We start from the raw sequence: 20326 nt of genomic DNA, 5'->3' as shown, positions 1-20326 counted from the left end.
GGGAGAGAGAGAGAGAGAGAGAGAGAGAGAGAGAGAGAGAGAAAGAGAGAGAGAGAGAGAGAGAGAGAGAGAGAGAGAGAAAGAGAGAGAGAGAGAGAGAGAGAGAGAGAGGAAGCAAGACAGAGAGGGGGAGAGGGAGATGCGTAGCAGCATCCCTCCAGCACCTCAGCTCTGAGAGACACAGCCAATCATCTTGCAGCACAGCCATCAGCAGCAGCACCACCAGGACTCGTTGTTTCAGTGGCTGCTCTTAAAGGGGCAGCGCTCCATAAACTGAGTACAGGCACAGAGGCAGAATGAAGATGCAGAGATTCCAAAACTCATCAATTGCTGGCTCCATATCAGAAAACAGCAATCCGTGCACATAAAAGCTTTAACACTTTAAGGCTGTCAAATTAGGTGCACATGTAGTCATATTTATATGAATCACTCCAGCCTGCAAACAAATCACTTAAATAACAGAAAATCTAATATTGTCATATTTATTAACTGCTTTATCCTGGTCAGGATCATGGTAAATGTAGAGCCCTTTAACACCAGGCATGAGATGGAAACACAAACTTGATGGGACACCAGTCCATTGCAGACTAACCTACACACACATTCACACCTAAGGGCAATTAGGCATGTTTTTGGAAGGAGGGAGAAAACCAGAGAACCTGAACGAAAGCCACAGGTTTGTTTGTTTGTTTGTTTTGTTCAAAAATGTTTTCATAAATCCCAGTTTGACTCTCTTGCCAAACAGGGGAAAGGAAACAGCAGTTACTCGAACAACTGAAGAGGTATCATTACTACCTTAAAATTCCCTGTAAAACTACTGATTAAAAAATTTGCTCCACTGCAATAACCACAAGGAAGCTTGCTCATCTGAAAACAGTTTATATATGGGTGGTGTCTTGCAGCTAAAAATGACGATGCAAGCATATCCATCCCAGGGCACATGATTCCTTCATTTCTTTCCTTTTCCCCATAGCTCACATCTATAACTGCCCTCCACACAGTGGTGCACAGTTCAATAGGTGTCACAGGAGCAGTGTTCAAATCTCCATGCTCTTTACAATTGAAGATGCAAACTGGATGGAGAAAATACAGAAGCAGACTAGGCTTATACTCAAGCATAACATGCTTGCATCAGGTCTTGGTGTTTGTTACATCTTTTAGCGTGTGAATGCATGTGGGTGTTTCTAGTACCTCTAGGGAAGATGTCCTACTCCTTCGAAGATTATATAATATCAAAATATAAAAACGGCTTATGTTTGCAGTACAGACAATCAATGGCTAGAGCACTGTAAAACTGCAATAGTAAAGAGTGGCATGGAGAGAAATGAGAGCAAATCTATGGCAATTTAATCCAACATTTAGGCACTGCATCACAAGGCAGTGTAGCACACTTGGAGGAAAGCGCTAGTTGCCCCATTCCACATGCATGATGTCATAGATGACTGCAATCAGCTAATGTCACTGTGATTGACAGGAGAGAGTGTATGCCACGACTCCTCTCCCAAAGGCATGGTCAGTTTTGCTCTCTGGGTCTCAAGGCCATGGATGGCTATTGCATAGTCAGGGTTCAAACTTGCAACCTCCGGATAATAGGGCAAATGATTTGCTGTTGCATCACTTAGCTTTGTGGACACATGACCATTACACCTAAACATCCATTTCCAGATTTAGTTCCCTTTTGCTGTTTAATCACCTCCATTTTTCTTGGAAGACTAGATTTTGGAGCATGGCTATTGGGATTTGTCCATCCAGCAACAAGAGTACTGGTGAGGTCAGGCCCTGATGTTGGGTGAGGAGGCCTGAGGTGCATTAACACATACAAAAAAACATTACAACTGCTTCCAAATTTATGGCAATAGTTTGGGGAAGGCCCACATATGGGTGTGATGAAGTGGAAGTGTCCACAAAGGTAATGTATATAGTTTGTTGTAGGCAGCCCGATTCGTCAGAATTAATCACTTTTAACAGACACTATCAAAATGTCTTCCTGAATATCTGATTTTTTATGATTTACGGTACATGCTGTATCCTGCCTGAATGGTAGTTGAACTTGGTCTTTATATATGTTTAGAAAATGATACTGAAAATAGAGACAGCTCTGTAGAATCACATGAACATATGGCAAAGCACAGCTATTTACCATAATCCATCCCAACCTTTATTAATCAATATAGAATATAGATTTACCAATTCATAGTAAAACATGAGGAACAGGAGGAAATCCGTATGATTTTAAGTGAAAGACAGAGCTCCTGCAACTAAATAACCTTTCTCTGTCAGCTTAATTGCAATCCCAATTACATAAACATTTATATCTCAAACCTTTCAGATACACATTCACACAGATGAGCCCTATAGAAAATTTCTGGAATTTTTGTGCATTCTCACAGCAGGCCATGTGACTGCTCTCTAACCACCTAACAGGATGCATGCCCAAATAAGGTAAGATAAGACACAGGCAGACTTAAAGGGGCAGTAGCACCATTACTAAGCATCATTTCAATGAAATGCAGAGGCAAGGTTGCATAAAATACAGCAGGGTTTCTAAAAGAGTGTGAAGATATGTCATAGATATTAATGCCTTTGATCCTGTAGTTTTCAGTGGATAGGTAGCAGTGTGGGAAATATTTCGTTCAAACGATTTTCTTCCCATTGTGCTGACCTCATGCAATTCAATCATGATCGAGCCATTCTCCAGTGTTTCATGGACAGCTGAAGGGAGGAACATGACTCTAAAGACATAAAGATACTGTCATGGCTCCCACATTACGCACTCTCTGAGACCCTAAACAAAAGCGCCTATGAAGGCTGTAACTCCTATTAATAGAACTGGTAGCAGAAAACAGCTGCTGTACCACACAGTGCACATGTGACTGACAGTCTAATGATAGGGGGAGCTATAGAAAACGAAAGATAGTGACGAAGGAAAAGAGGGATGGAGAAAAAGAGGAGAATGTGAGGTGCATGGATACTGACTGGAAATTAAGGGAATAGAGTGAGAAGGACAGAATATTTCAGATGCTAAGGAAAAGGAAGGCGCAAGGTGCAGCCATAATAATGGGAGGAGAAGGAACATATAGAGAAGCTTATCACATGCAGAATGCAAATCATAAGCAAGAAATTGTATGGAACTATGACCAAAAAAACTGTGCTTAGGAACACATGTATCTATGAATGAAAAAGATTATACTGAGTACAACAAATTCATTACACATACATAAATATGAAAAAAAAAGATAATATTTGAATCTAGCAGGGGCTCTTCCTTTAGTTTATCATGTCGAGACATTTTCTGATTTTGTTGTTGAATTTCTGGCCATGCTGTACTGGTGAACACATATGACTGCGTAAGGTACAGAGATGAGAAAGAGAGATGGGAAAACAGACAGAGGGAGGGAGAGCAAGCGAGGCAGTCAGTCTGTGGGGATGCAAGCAGAGGGAGGAATGTGGTTTCCATGGCAACCTGCGGAAGGCTGAGCTCTGGGTGTCCGTTCCAGCTCTGACTGCGTTGCACTGCACCGGCCCTCGCCTCTCAGTCGGCTCATTCCTTCCATCCTCCCCCACTCTCTTTATTTTTCTCTCTCTATCTCTGCTGCTCCCTCTTTATATGCGCTTCTCTCTATCCTTACACTGCATCCCCAATTTACCCTACTCATGTGTGGAAAGAGAGATGACACTACATTTGGCTCAGCATCACCTAGCTTTTCCCTCATCAAAATGTGGTTTGTGTATCAACCATAAGATATTAATGTAGAGAAATGACACTTGACATAGCTTAAAAACACACACACAGAGCCTTCCTACAGCATTAGCTGAGACCACTGCACACTCCTCTTCCTCCTCCACACTCCCACACCCCTTGCTCAGTTCTCCACTCATCTCAAAAGCCAGCGCCTGCAGGCATTGTGCTGCCATGTGCCTCTGGGTGTGTTGTGATTGGGAAGGCATGTGAAAATGAGGTCTGCCATGATACAGTGCAACTTGACCATGATGCCTTCGGAGCATTAAAAAAAACAGTGACATCTCAGACAACTCTGATTAATACTTTGGCTGAGAAAGCAGCTTGTGCTATTCGCCTGGATCTACCATCTAATGTGAAAATGGCAGCAGTTTGTGTCATTCATTCATCACCTTACATTCATCCCAGATCACCGAAAGACATGAAAATGATTTTGAACAATAAGCATTTTAAATTCAAGCACACTGTTTTGATTTAAGCACCTTAGAAATTGAATCCACTAAATATATTTCAGCAACCATTAACATAAATCGTTAAGCATTATGTCCATGCAAATTTGAACAAGCAGAAATTTGGGGTAGTTCCATCCTCACAGCAGAACTGGCATTTGTGGTTAACCACTTAAAAGTCATTCATTCATAGACAAGGAGTGTGTTATTTTGTGCACTCTACTATTCTTTCCCAAACTGCAGTTATTCTACACAGAGCAATATAAAACGTTCTTTTAAGGAGCACCATGAATCCTCAGCCACTGACATCGATTTAAACTGCTCCCAGTCTGTCACTAACCTTGGGTGTCTCCACATGGGAACGGCTCACGAGCCCGGCCACTCTCTCCACCCTCTGTGGACTTGTCCTGCTGGTCACTCGCACTCGTGATACACCCTCCAATTCCGGGTTCTGCTACACACATACAGAAAAAAAGCCTCAGACTATGACAGATTCGATGGTTGCCTTTAAATGACAAAATGTTTTAAAATGTCTAGTTAAACAATAAAATATCAGCACACTTTCAATACAAAAGTCTGTATGTACCTCACAACCCTATGATCAAATCTGGAAACATTTCAATATACTAAAGCACCTGGTTCTGGGTTGAGCTCATTAGAAGCAACTATTATTTTAACTATAAATGTGGAGATGCATAAGTGTTTGAATGTTTAACAAAAAAATTCATATTAGTGTGAAAGCTAAGATGATTGCTAGATGAGTTTAAAGATTGTCTGCTGCAAAGGAATATTTTAATTTATTTTTACATATTTGAACATGGAACTTGTGATTTTATGTCACTTACATTTACAATTTTGTTATTGCTAATATTTCTATTAAATGGGTTAATAAATGACTGTTAATAAATCTTCAAATCCCTAATCTGATTCCCTCAGGTTTTTATTTTTAGTAATAAATTAAAAATTAATTAGGAAGATATTCGACAATGTTATTCGGAAGTACAGTTATTTAGCAACCAGAACATCAACATACAAAAATATACAATATACAGAAATCTGCAGCAAAGCAAAGAATACATTTTCAGTTCAGTTTAAGAATAAATTTCCATCACGATTAAGACACATTTCTCATTAGACTTACACTGGATTATAACTGAATCCTTTTCCAAGATGGAGGACACAAAACAGCAGCCACTACTGCAGCGTCTACTGTTTTCTTACATCTATGATTACCACAACACACAAGAACTAATTTGTGAAGTCGTATTTATTTGTGGCACAGTGCCGTTTTGTTTACTGGCACTGAGCAAACAAATTAATAGGCACAACACATCAAGCAGGAGTTCATGTGATTGCTACAAAATATTTCACCAGAGATTTCCACACCCATGAAATTCGTAGGGCTCATCAAACCTGTAAATGTTGGTGGCGGGGGGTGGGGGGGGGGTATTCAACAATTACAACAGGATGATATCCCCTGACTTGTGATAGTCTAGGGTTGTGTATAAGTGTAACTGATTGTTGCAGAGAAAGTGAATTTCTACCAAGTGGGCAGAAATTAGTTTTAATACGCAGTAATGGCAAAAGATGCATATTCAAATTCAGAGCTTCTTCAAGGCATATTAATTCCAACACCCAGAAGGTTGATTACACTGACTCCTATTAATAGCAAAAGTGGCATGTCACCACTTCTGCATTCACATTAATGGTACTCTAGAGCTGCTGATGTCTTTTTCTCTCTAGCCTCTGCACGAAATCAGTGAATTTGCAGACTCATTTCATTTAACTCTCCTCCACTCAGGTGACAATGTGTGGTGAATGCTAATAAGAACTGCACTGGACTCTCTTAGCTCTAGCCCTCCCTCCCTGCCTGCTGCTTCTCACTCAACAGCCAGTAACTCTCCACAGCACGGCTCTGCATTTCTACAAAGTCATACTGGGCTCTACTGCGCCTGGAACATTCTTCACCACAGATAACACAGTGAGTCAGTGACCCCTGCAGTATTTTCACGGAAGGGAGGCCCTTGTCACACAGTGCTGATGCTTTTGAAAACAGTGGAATGGGGAACTGAAGGGCAAAATCAGTTTCAATATGAGCAGAAAAATGTCTGTAGACTTTTCGATCTGGCTCATCAAGACAGTATAGAAACATCTAGGAAATGAGTAAAACAAACCACAAACGTTGTGACAAACATACTGGTATATATTTCTGATCATAATGTGATAAATGCTTTGCAATACACAACGTTTGTGTATATCAAATAATAATCAACCTGTAATTTAATTTTAACAAAATTATTCATTTTAAATATAAAGTTTATGTCAGATACACATATTAATTACACACTGCAATAAAACCATAATACAGTATTAATTGTTTACTGTAATTTTGCAGTTTTTGTAATTGTTCATGTATAAAATGATTTCAAATACGATTTTAGTATTATTTCTCATGACCTATTAATGGTCATTACAGTGAAATAGAGTTTCTTTTTTTTTGGATTAATTATTTGAACTGATCAAGTTTACCTTTGTATCCAAACCCCACACTGTTATTTTCTTTCTCAAAAACATTTTGAAATATAGAAATATATTTGTTTGGGTTTTTTTATTTAATAAGGTTAATGAAATTTTTTGGGCTTTTGTTTTAAACACGAGTGTGAACACATACATACATGCGTTTAATCCTATAACATATACTGTATAACATATAATGAATGCACCCTTAGTCAGGAATAGTTAGAGCTACACCACAGGTCTCTATTACAGTATGAACTGGACAAATAACCTGCAGTCCATCATATTTTCATCCCCAGTGGCCTTTATCAGATTACAAATAGAAGTTGAGCTTATTTTGTCAACCGGGCCTATAAATATTTTTGTTGCTCCATGTGACTCGACATTATATTTGAGGTTCTTGGTGACATTGTTATGCTTCTCACTGATGAGCACTAGATGTTACCACTGCAGTCTTTTCTAGAAATGACTAATGCTTGGCTCCCTCTTTCTTTCTCTCCATCTGTTTTCACACTTACTTCCTTCTCGTTCATTTTCTCTCCACTCTGTTTTGATTATTGAAATGCATCAAACTCTTTCATTTTTCATATATTTGTGCTATGGGCAGATGACAAACACTGAAGGAAAAACAAGATAAACTGGTGTCTAATGGTAAAACTTGAATCAGTATGTGAAACAACATATTGACTGATATGTGCAATCCTGAATATTACACACATTTTAATCACTATTTGTTAACAACCTTTTAAGATGCTTACCTCCGACATCTCCTTAGGACCGTTCTCTTGTGCTGCATTCTCTGTTGCATTTAGCTGCAGGGTCACCTCATAGCATTCTTGAATATCTGAAAATAATTAATATGAAAAATACTGTGATGCTTTTGTTTGCTTTTTTGTCATGTTTTAAAGGTTACTTATTCTAGACTTTTTTTCCCATTAACAACTGATGAACCACTAGCATAGGATGTATCAAACGCCACATTGAAGACACCTATTAGATGTCTTCTTAATGAAGCATTAAATATTGTCATAGTAACAGACAACAACAGAGAAACTTTTCGGCCGTGTGAAAGGCCAGCATGACTTACATGTCTAGAACAAAGTCATAAACAAAGTCATGGCTCAACCTGTGCATCAGTCTTGCCATTGTACAGATCTATAAATATCTTCCAGCAGCTCCATCCAAATTTCTTGCCCATACTGAGTTTAGATGGCAGCAACAGTCACACTCACTAACAGAGAGGCTGTTAATGTGATTCACTGCTGATAACACAGGGAAGTACACAGCACATTCCACAGTTGGAAAATCATCAGTGTCAATACTGCAGGTCACAACAGTGTTGGGGGTCCAGCAAAATTGGTGACACTGTCTAACTAAAGACATCTTAAATATATATTTATCTACAACAATTTATGGTCTATTTTGAAAAGTCTATTTGTTACCAATTGCATCCTAGTTTATAAAATATAATCATTAGTTTGAGCAACAAGTGAGCTACAGGGGACAAAAATAATTTAGTCTCAGTCAGATACACAAGCTTTTCATTAATCCCTAAATTTGGGGACCTGGACATTTTGTCCTTTATCAATCCACTTATGCAAAACCTTTGACCACTCCTGCATTATTTATGTTTGTAACCCACTACACTATATTTTATAACATTGCTGGTGCAATTCCAAACACCAACATTTGAATTTTAATGCAATTTTATTCCCACAAGCCTCATTCCTGCCCGGCACCTCATCCTTCTTTTTGGCCACATTTTCTTGGGTCCTTGAATCCAGCAGGATCACGGTTCCCATGTACACCTTTATTTGCCTCCAAAGCTAGATGGTTTGAAAGCTCACAAATCCTTCACAGAAACAAGCCATTAAATATATACGAAGTTAGATTAACACCAGATTAAGTGAAAAAAATAGTGGCTCTATTATACTATTGGTGCACTCTGCTGGCATGGTTCAGTTCCAAATGTCCTCTTAGAGGAAAGAGTCACTAAAATCACCTTTGTCCTATAACGAAGCACTTCTACCCTGATGGGAGCACTCTCTTCCAGGCTCCAAGCTCCAACCACAGGGCATGAGGGCTCACTGGATGGTTTATTGAAAATGAAAATGATGTAAATTATATGCTATGGCCGTTCCAGTCCCCAGATCTCAAATAAAAGATTTTGTAGTCACACTGCAGCCATCGCTCTCCGCCACCATCATCAAAGCACTAACTGAGGGAATCTTTTGGAAGAATGGTGTTCATCCCTATAGTACACTTTTAGAGACTAGAGAATCTGTACCAAGGTGCAGTGAAGCTGTTCTGGCAGCTTGTGGTAGCCCAACACCTTCCTAACACACATTTTATGTTGTTTTTTTCCCTTTAATTTCCCATCTGCCTATACATAAGAAATGCTGTGTTTACAGCCATATGAGCCATTCAGTACAGCAGTATGAGAAATATTTTTGGCTGTTGTACATTTAAGAGATCTTTAATTACCCAAGAATGATATAAGCAATAGGCGAATGATAAGCAATATCTCTCTAACCACTGTGACATGCTGTTGTGCTGATCCAGCCCACATCATACTCACACCATCTACAGTTCTATCCCTTTTACCATTTTCTATACCCTCTACCTGGATTTATTTCAGCTAGAAATCTTTCCCACGTTCCCTTTATTCTTCACCTCTCCGGTCATTAAGAATCCATGGCAGGTGGTCGCCAATTGTGGGCTCAAAATATAAAATCACACACAGAACTAATGATATAGTGTACCTTGCTGCTCGACAGTGTTAAAGTGGAACATGCTTTCTTTACTACCCCCATAAATATGTCCCATTACAAAAGTACCTTCAGAAAGACTGTAGCATTTGCAGGGACCTGAAAGAAAATCTAAGCGAAAATTTAGATATTTGTGGTATGTGTTTATTTGTGCATGAGCGGGTGTTAGGGGCCGTGTCGATGTCCCCCAGAGGTGCATTAGGAAAGACAGTAGAAGAATGGGGGCTATGTGACTCATCGTGGCTGTGTCTATGTAAGTCTGTGTGTGTGGGAAGAGAACACTGTGTAGGAGGTAGTTATGTTGCCCGGCTGGCCAGCGTGAGATGAGAGCGGGAGAGAGATAAAAGAAACACAGAGACAAAGTAAAGTAAGTAAACTGCAACCTAAATGAGCAGGGCTTGCTTCTAAACAAAGCATGATTAAAACATTCAGCTTTGTAATGAATAGAAATGTTTAAATGTGTCACAAAGGGACATGGGTGTTTAGGAAAGTTCTAAGAGCTGTCTTAGAACATCATGTAGGCAGTAATGATGTACACTAGGAAAGAGTACACCAAGAATGAATTCAGTCCTAATTGGAATAGAAATGGCAGGAAGTACCAGCACTGGTCCTTGTGAGCTCATTTTCCTAATTCTGCTGCATTCATCACTTAATGTTTCAGATGAATGCATTAAATACTAAAACATCCCACATTTCTTAATTGCATAAAGAAATAAACATACATATAAAATGCGTGCAACAGTTGAATGCAAAACGTTTTTGCATAGTCAAACATAAAAATCGTGACTGAATAAAAAAATCCATTCCAGCAATTTTTCTGAAACCACATTTCCACTCCCAATTAAAACCGCACACATTCCTGGACACAAACCACAATGTACAAAAGTCTGCTACATTAATTAACCAGTCACAGCTCCCACCACAGTCGAATTTATGCAGATCTACTTCCCTTGAAAAGAACAAGTTAACATTTGTTATAAGATCTAGAACCTTGTATCCTTATGGCTAAGGAAAGTGAAGTCAATAATAATAAGTCTCTTCCATACAGTACAAATCTGTGATGCCCTGACAGGGGTCGCCACGGCACCTCTTTTGTGGGAACTGTACGTTCCTATGTGTTTTGTGTGTTTGGGAACAAAGAGATGAGTCTGCTGTTAAGGAAACCTTTGTTCAAAATTGTGCAATCATGCAGACATCCCATCAAGCATCCCAGCCGCTCTCCCTACCTCCCACATAGCACAGAGGTTGGCTTGTTACAAGCTGGGGTGCAGTTCTCCAATACCATTACCATAATTACAGTGTCACCTATGTCAGAAAGCTGCATAAAACATACAGAAATGCTCTGGGTTAACTCCTTAAACTCTTAGGAGGATCCAGCATTTTTCACTCTCATAACTACAAACCTCCACTAACAGTCTCCCTGTAGTTACTGAATAATTGAAAGTAGGTACTGAGTAAAATGCTTCATGGTGAATAGATGAATAATATAGCCTGATGTTTCGAAGAATAATAATATAGATAAACAGAAACTTACAGACACATACACTATAGACACATCTTTATGCAGTCAGTCGAAAATGTTTATGAAATTATTCTATATTCACAAAAATGACCTCTTAACAAAAGTTCAAATCATTTAAGTGTAGAAGTTAAATTGTTTAAAATAGAAATAGAAAATTTAGGAGATAAAAGAGTTCAGAGGTAATGTTTTATTTTTTGACAAAAGCATCATCTGGGACTGTAAAAAATATGTTTTTAAGAAATTTGACTGCATGCATGACAAAAGAGCAGCTGTATATGAACAGGCCTGGGGCCAGGAATCATGTATTATAAAACCTAAACAAAAAGATACATCATTAAAGGTAAGATCAAGTTTCATTCATGCTCCCAACATGACACCAGCCCCGAATCTACGCTGATTAAAACCACATGTTTCTCACAGCCAAAAACTAATCTGACCTCATTCTCTTCTGTGCCTGGGAAACAACATGGGCTCTCCTCCACGCCACAGTACGAGCTAAGAACACATCCTGTGTGAAGATAAGCTGGTTTCTATCCTTCCAATACAGAATGTCATGATATTCACTTTCCAATAACAATCTAGGCCGTTTTTCAGAATGCGTCAAATATTTATTTGCATACAGAGTTACAGTTAAGGTTCAACTGAGGTTATCCTTTGTGGCTTCTAAAGCCGTGATTCAACTACTGAAAGAATAACTGAGATCATTTACATTATCTGTGCAACATACATCTAAATGCATGTCATCTAAAAATGTATTTAAAGTAGTTACAGATACATGAGAAGCAGCAACGTAATTCCTATACCCGGTGCTGTGTTTGTACTTCATCAGAATCTTATGTGGCGAGGACACAAAGTAAGCAGTAAGCCTTTTAGTCAGCTGGGATTTTGAATGAAGGGAGAACCTGTCCCTTTCATCACTACAGGATCATAGCAACCCAAACTAAACTAACACAGTGCCTTGTTGTTTTTCCCTAATAGGAAAGGTTCATTAGGGAATGGGCCTCATAATTAAGAAAATACACAGCCATATGGTGATGGAACTAAATTTCCTTTGTAGAGACGCATCTCTGTAGTTGCACAGAGAGATATCATAAGAGCATATAATCACAGGTTGCTAGTTCCTGTCACTGCCAGGAAAATGTCAGTTTACTTAGTTCACGTGTAATTAAGGTATAATTGAGATGTCATGAAAATTGAACTTTATTATTTATAATTTTTCAGTATTGAATCTAAGAAAAAAAAATAATTTAACCATTCAAAAAAATAAAATTTACCCATCTGAGGCAACAATGAGCCTTATCAAGCTGGATATAAAAAGATTTATGTGTAAATTGTTATATAACGATGTGACATTCATGAAAATGCTAGGACAGGGACTAAGAATATGTCTGTATGATCACAGCCTTTTATAACTTTAACTTTTAGAACTTTTATAGAGTTGTGTCAGAAGTGCCCTTTGCACTTGAAGGGTGACCAATACACACACAGATGAAAGAAAAATCTTTTATAAATCCAATAGAAATTTTTAGTCCAGTTTGGCATACACTAATATTTCTAAATAACTTTACTAAAAGACCCAATATCTCACATTTACAATGATTCTTCGGCTGCATTTTATTCTATAAAACAGTAAATTTGTTTAGGTTTTTAGCAGAGAATTGTCAAATACAGAAAATTTCATTATCTAATCCTTTGCTTCCTTTTTTTTTTAATAAATTATTTACTTTCAGGGTACCAGAGTTCTTCTTTCAAAGTGACCTGGGCTGAGTTTCCTAAAAGCAATGGAGCACAATGGCCACTGAACTCTCACACACCAAGTCAACACAGTCTTAACTTTACAATGCTTGTATGACACTCATTACTCATTAATGAAAAAGAACACTTCTTCCTACTGTCTTCAGGAAATCCCTGTGGAATAATGAACATTTGACTTAATGTGTGTAATATTCCAGATATCTGACATGGGTAAATGTGGTCAGATAACAGGGTTGAAGGAATGGGAACTCAAATGCACATTTATCAGAACTAATAATAAGTGTCTTGTGCAAATTGATGCAAAATACTAAGATTTAGAAGAATTTTTAGCACTAGGTTTCAAGGTAATGTAGTGTAGTTAGAGTGGGCAAGGTCAGACAAAAATACTGTTTTCTTAGTGCTGTGGATATGTTTCCTTTTTAGGTTGTTATTTATCTGTTGTGTATATGCACATAGTTTGATCTAAATGACACAATGTTGGCACTAAATGGCTATCAAAAATTTCCTTTTACACATTTAGAAATATAATAATATCAGTAGGACATCCCAATTGTGGAATCACCCTGAAGAAAAAAAAACAAAAAACAGAAATGAACATGAGCAATAAGCTACTATACATGAGCTTGTGGAATTCTGGTATTTTTGGCAACTTGTATCATACCAGAATGGATTTCTGTGACGATTACATAATAACTAAAATACAGAGTTCAGTCCGAAACCAACGCGTACCAAAGAAACAGATTATTCCAAGGCCAAATATTTTCTTGCGACACAGTGATTTCACATGGAATGTACTGAACTCAGCATCGGCCAGCACGAAAATGATAAGGCTTAACGTGTCTAGAGACATGATTCACCCAGAAACATATCTTACCCAACAGAGCCTTAAAGAGCTGGCTGCCAAAGATAGCAGAAACTTTGCCCACACTGGTCTTTAGAGCCTGTTCCTCAGGGCTGGTCAGACTAGCCTGATACTGCCTCAGCAGCCCAATGGCTCTCTCAGTATCTGCAAATAAAGGGAAAGAAACTTGGCTATGCGTTGCCTGCTTATAGCTTTAAAAATCTATATGAAGTTGAAAATGCTGCTCATTATTAAGTTCAATCTCAACTACCCCAGTGGTATATCATTAACAATTATTTTCTCTGATCAAACTCCCAGTCTTAAACATTATCAGCATTTATATAGTGCTGTGGTCGAGGGGGGGGCGGGGCCAGCGTGTGACGTCAGACAAAACGGTTCTGCCGTTTTAAATTGTAGGTGATGCCCAGATAAAGAAACATGTCGCGTTTTGTCTCCAACATGTCCAACATATTTTACTCCTCCTGATGTTAACTTGCTGTTTGTTTGCTCAGTGCAAACAGTGGAGTGACAGCGTGGTTCAGCTGTTTTACTTACCGAAAGTGGGCGGAAAGTGAAGCGCGAAGACATCAACACCAACACTGAGCACTGACTATAAACTACAGCTACTTTCTACATTCTTAGAAAAGCTGCTTTGTATACACTGGCACTAAACTGCACAATAATATAAGTCGAAATTTGTTGGCCACTTCCTGTTCCCCAAGGAACTTCTTCAAAGGGCGCAAAATAATGGAAAAAAATATATACATAAAAAGTTTTTTTTTTTTAATGCGATGAACAGATAATCATTAGTCACTTGTCTTACTGGAAAAATTTCACACACAAGTTAAAAGTTATAAAAGTTACGTTAGCCAAAGTTAGCGAAGGGAACTTACCATGTTTATGGACCATGGTGAATATTTGCTGCCTGACCGCTCTACAGTCCACGGACACTGCGTTAATATTCACGAATAAACTCAACGTTGTATGTGAGTCAGTTAAAGAGCGTCCTTTTTCACAGTTTTCGCACTTCTTTCACTTTTGAGGCCATGACAGACTCACTCTGGCCGCTTTACGGACACGTAGGTAGGGGCAGAGCTCAGCGCTGTGTGTGTGTGTGTGTGTGTGTTTGCGCGTGAGATTCATAAGAGATGAGGGTGTGTAGTGCAGTACACTGAGGCACGGATGATACACATGACTAACAACCTGAGGTTAATGCCTCCTTAAAAGACAGATCCCGTGTTTACAGGTTTGTTTTGATTCTTTCAACTAAAAAAAAAGTCCACTTGATTGAGTGAACCCAGATATCCAACACTTCACCTATGTTTTGTGCTCCTGCTATTAACGATCCCTTTATTTGCACAGGTGATGAAATTGTTAGAGAACAAAAGCCTTTTTTGTGGCTTGAGGGTGTAACTTGTTTGCCAGACTAACTTGATGTGGTTGGAGTTTCATAAACAAAACATGGGCGCCATCTAGTGGTGTGAAGAGGTGGAGTCTCGTTGTAAATATGACCAGATTAAAGACATTCAGGGAGAAATTAGCTCCAAATAATACTAAAAATGATAACAACAACAAAAATAATCATCATAATAAATGTAACTCCTTCCTTCAGTATTCCCTCCAAATTTAACAATGCGGGTATACTCTTTAGACCCAGCAATTTATTTTTGTCCCCTGTGGGAGACGTAAGTGTAAGGTCCCTATCTTAAGAACCATACACCGATCAGGCATAACATTATGACCAAATATTGTGTCGATCCCCATTTTTCTGCCAAAACAGCCCTGGCCCATCGAGGCATGGACTCCATTAGATCCCTGAAGGTGTGCTGTGGTATCTGGCACCAAGATGTTAGCAGTAGATCCTTTAAGTCCTGTAAGTTGTGAGGTGGGGCCTCCATAGATTGGACTTGTTTGTCCAGCACATTGCACGGATGCTCGCTTAGATTGAGATCTGGGGAATTTGGAGGTGATTACAACTCCTCAAACTCGTTGTTGTGCTCATCAAACCATTCCTGAACCATTTTTGCTTTGTGGCATGGCACATTATCCTGCTGAAAGAGGCCACAGCCATCAGGGAATACCATTTCCATGAAAGGGTGTACATGGTCTACAACAATGCTTAGGTAGGTGATGCATGTCAAAGTAACATCCACGTGGATGGCAGGACCCAAGGTTTCCCAGCAGAACATTGCCCAAAGCATGACACTGCCTCTGCCGGCTTGCGTTCTTCCCATAATGCATCCTGGTGCCATGTGTTCCCCAGGTAAGCACCCCACACGCACCCAGCTATCCATGTGATGGTCGACTCAGATCATCCTCAGACCAGCCCACCTTCTTCCATTGCTCCGTGGTCCAGTTCTGATGCTTACGTGCCCATTGTTGGCGCTTTCGGCGGAGTCAACATGGGTGCCCTGACTGGTCTGCAGCCCCATACACAACAAACTGTGATGCACTGTGTGTTCTGACACCTTTCTATCAGAACAAGCATTAACTTTTTCAGCAATCTGAGCAACAGTAGCTCACCTGTTGGATTGGACCACACAGGCCAGCCTTAGCTCCCCATGTGCATCAATGAGCCTTGGCCACCCATGAACTACTAGCCAGTTCACCACTGTTCCTTCCTTGGACCACTTTTGATAGATACTGACCACTGCAGACCAGAAACACCCCACAAGAGCTGTAGTTTTGGAGATGCTCTGATCCAGTCATCTAGCCATCACAATTTGGCTCTTGTCAAACTCACTCAAGTCCTTACACTTACCCATTTTTCCTGCTTCTAACACATCAACTTTGAGGACAAAATGTTCACTTGCTGCCTAATATATCCCACCCACTAACAGGTGCCATGATGAGGAGATAATCAGTGTTATTCACTTCACCTGTCACTGCTCATAATGTTATGCCTGACCAGTGTATATGCAATCATGAAGAATCCTACTGTATTGTTTAGAGGGCTTTGTAGTGAAGTAAAGGTAAGAAAACATCAAGTCTGAACTTTTCAGTATGGCTGCCATCTTAGGCTCCATATTTTATGTCAGCAAGGGAGGTAAATGATGGAATATATGCTGATATTCAAAGGTGTTTCTAGGGTTGATATTCAATTTATTTAAAATACAAAAAGTACATTTATTGCATTTTCAATAAGGATTTTGTAAAGTAAAAGTAACTATATGAAAACATATACCCTTGAGTTCCTCCAGAAGTGGTTCTGGTGGCCAACCATTAATGTTTTGCATAATGGACTCTAGGACTGTCATATTTTAACTGATATTTGAACATACTTTCGAAAATGACATATAAAATTCATATTAGAACTATGATTTGCCCATACAAGTGCAGCCTATGTGCATTAGACAGCTTTTAATTGTGTTGTTTAGCATCTGATCCAGCAGTGCATGGCATAAAAGTTTTGAATGCCCTCTTGACCTATCAGTAAATTAAGCTAATAATATGAAAATGGAAGCTAACAGCAAGCAGCAGAACTGCCTTGCGTGGACAGTTGCAACCCCAAATCATCTAAAAAGCAGTGTGTGGAAGTTTTTTGGGTTTAACACAGTAGATGTTACGATCAAAGATGCTGTCTGTCCACTGTGTAAAAAAACAGTGTAAAGCCTCAGACTTCCACAACAACAAATCTTTGAGCAGCAGAAATTTGGATAGCACAGACAAGCGGAGCAGTGCCAAGCACCAACCTCGTATGACTGCATATTATTCTGTGATGTTGTTCGGGGTGTTAATAAAATACACTTGAACATATTTGAATAAACTGTGTGACATTTAAAATTTGTTCAAACTTGATTTTTCTTAAAAAAAAAATAAAAATAAAAAAGCCCTAGTGGACACAGACATAGAGCTGTTAGGAGATGTGGATGAAGATGGTCAGCCAGCAGTACAAGGAAGATTAAAAAGTCAGAGGAGAACACATCAGCTGATTAGGAGCAAGAGCTAAACAAATATAATGTGGATAATACCCACATTGTGGGTCAGAGGTAACATGTAAGCTAGAGTTCTGAGCTTAATTACAGTGTATTGTTCCAATGAAAATACATTTTATTTAGCTGTTGTAACGGTTGGTAGACGCCGCTTGAACACAAATCTCTAAGGTAGTCTCAGTCGCCTGCATAACAGAGAATCAGAGACCCATATGCAGGATAAAACTGATGCACTGCTTTATTAACTCAAAAATAAACAAACACTACAACAAGACTTGAACAAGATACAAGCTAACAAAGCATGAGTAACAAAACATAACTAATACCTGGATACACAAAAATGGCATCATACCACAGCACCATAAAACAATGACAGACAAAGTCAGGTACAAATGGGCTAGTAAATATATGGCAGAACCTTAGAGTAAATGGGAAACAGGTGACAAGGTGGGAAAGCAGAATAATAGGAAAGGCATGGCAGAACACACGTGGGGATAAACAAAAAGCAGGCATGATGAAACACTTGCCAGCATCCCCTCTGGTGGTGTGGCAGGGAACTGTCCCAGTAGCTCCTGACAACTGTACATTTTTAATTCTAAATCCTTGTTATGTTTTCAGCTGTACATTTTCACACAATTTTATATCACATATTCTGTCCACATAATTAGTTAAACATATGCTTATGCAGGTAAACAATACATAGCATAGATTCATATTAATATTATTAAATGTGCTAAAACTATATTAAATTCTGATTTCCTTTTACAGATGAACCCTACAATGAAGAAGAGTATGATACAAGACTGGAGGCCCTAGAAGTACTTTGAGCAGTAAAGCTTGAGTCTGTGAAGCAAAGACAAGGGTTTTCTTCAATACCCGATCTATAAATATGAATTGCTTTTCAACATTAGACAATAAATAGGGTCAGGTAACAAGGTTGAGGGAATGCTGAGTAAACTCTATTGTCCACCATCAGGAGTCATGGGATTCATGAAGTAGCATAGGAATGGTTTGCTTCCTTCCTGGAAGGTCGCTCATATCAGGTAACATGAAAGGGATTGACATCTGCACACAGAATCTCCACTGGTGTCCCACAAGGCTCAGTACTTGGTCCTCTCCTTTTCTTCCTCTATATTCACTCTCTTGGCGAAGTTACATCCTCACCTGAATTCTGTTACCGCTGCTATGCTAATGACACTCAACTTATCTTCTCCTTTCCTCCCTCAGATAACATGACTCTTGCTTGGATCTCAGCATGTCTGGTGGAGATCTCATAATCATGGATGATGGCTAATAAGCTGAAACTCAATACCAGCAATACTGAACTGCTGGTCATCCCAGGTGATTCATCCCCAGGTCAGGATCTTGTAAGATCCCTGCACAACTCTCTGATCTCCCCTTCAGCCACTGCTTGCAACCTTAGGGTAACCATGGACAATTAACTGTCCTTTTCCTCACATATTGTTAATTTGACATGCTCATGTCGGTTTCTTTTCTACAACATCAGAATTATTTATCCATTTTTATCTACACATGCTGCTCAGGTGCTTGGTCAGTCTCTTGTCATTTCAAGAGTGGACTACTGCTACTCTCTGCTGGCAGGTCTAACCCTGAATGCAATTTGTCCTCTGCAAATGATCCGAAATGCAGCTGTGCAACTGTTTTAAATCTGCCTCACACATCACCTCAATGCTGTGCTCCCTCCACTGGCCTCTAGTAGCTGGGCACATCACATTTAATACATTAATACTGGACTGTTCCCAGTCCAGTTTTTAGGCTTCATAGGCTTCAGTACTTTGAAGCCCAACTTTTTGATGGAACCCAAAGGCCAGCTCAAACACCACTTCACTTTTGCTCCTATTCTGACCATTACGGGTTGCTAGCTGTATCTTTGTTCCCAGGTCGGTCCGCTACCAGGTTCTCCAGTGTGGTCACTCCATCCATCTTACATGCAACCCACACACTTGAGTTCCTCCAGAGGTGGTTCTTGTGGCCAACCATTAAGAAGGATGTCCAGGCTTTTTTGGCGGCCTGCCCTATATGCAACCAAGGGGAAGCTCCAAGTTGTTCCCCTCAGGGAAGTTCCAACCTCCGCCCATCCCTCATCAGCCTTGGTTGCACCTCTCCATGAACTTTTTCATGGGGCTTCCACCCTCATAAGGTAATGCCAACATGAGAGTACCATCCGCACCGAGCTTCCTGACCTGGACACCATATACAGCAAGCAGTGCTGGACCAAAGCCAGGAAGATTATGAAGGACCTCAGCCATCCCAACAATGGACTCTTCTCTCTGTTGAGGTCAGGGAAATGTTTCCGTTCCTTGAAGTCGAACACAGAGAGAATCAGGAGGAGCTTCTTCCCGCAGGCCATTCGGGCCCTCAACCAGAACACCTAGAATCTGGACTTTCTGGACTTACCCCCACACGACATGACATTCTACCTCAGCTGATTGTTGCACATGCAATAATTGCACTACTTTGTACTCTGCACTACTATGTACACACAATAACCACACTCACTGTGCATCTTTTCTGTACATCTTTGTGTGCACACTGCACCGTCACTTTACTCCCTGTTCAATTGGACATTTATATTTACCTTATATATACATCTACATATATATTTATATATTTATCTTACATATGCACACTGTACATACTGTATTCATTTGCTACACCATTTCAAAGTTGACCATTTTATCTACATATATGCATATACTGTATCTTCTATATATTATAGAGTCTACACATATATATTTATTTATATATTGTTTTATTTTTTCACATATACTATATATATACT

At 39.4% G+C, this 20326-nt stretch overlaps 1 protein-coding gene across 2 annotated transcripts; it reads right to left on the bottom strand.

Moving 5' to 3' along the window:
- Positions 1-101: 101 nt before the first annotated feature.
- On the bottom strand, positions 102-14741 carry LOC131357930 (disks large homolog 1-like). 2 transcript variants are annotated; one of them, XM_058397339.1, is made up of 5 exons: positions 14485-14741; positions 13625-13756; positions 7464-7549; positions 4529-4639; positions 102-3021 (listed from the first exon to the last, which is right to left on the bottom strand). In XM_058397339.1, the coding sequence occupies exons 1-5, from the start codon at positions 14498-14500 to the stop codon at positions 2983-2985; spliced, it is 384 nt and encodes a 127-aa protein (XP_058253322.1). In that variant the 5' UTR covers positions 14501-14741; the 3' UTR covers positions 102-2982. The 2 variants fall into 2 exon arrangements, with proteins under 2 accessions (XP_058253322.1, XP_058253321.1); XM_058397338.1 differs by having other exon boundaries at positions 4529-4642; positions 14485-14738.
- Between the last annotated feature and the right edge of the window lie 5585 nt (positions 14742-20326).

Source organism: Hemibagrus wyckioides, linkage group LG08 (assembly GCF_019097595.1).
Source record: "Hemibagrus wyckioides isolate EC202008001 linkage group LG08, SWU_Hwy_1.0, whole genome shotgun sequence".
NCBI lineage: Eukaryota > Metazoa > Chordata > Actinopteri > Siluriformes > Bagridae > Hemibagrus > Hemibagrus wyckioides.
Note: the sequence above shows the minus strand (reverse complement) of the source record. Positions and strands in the feature narration are given on the sequence as shown.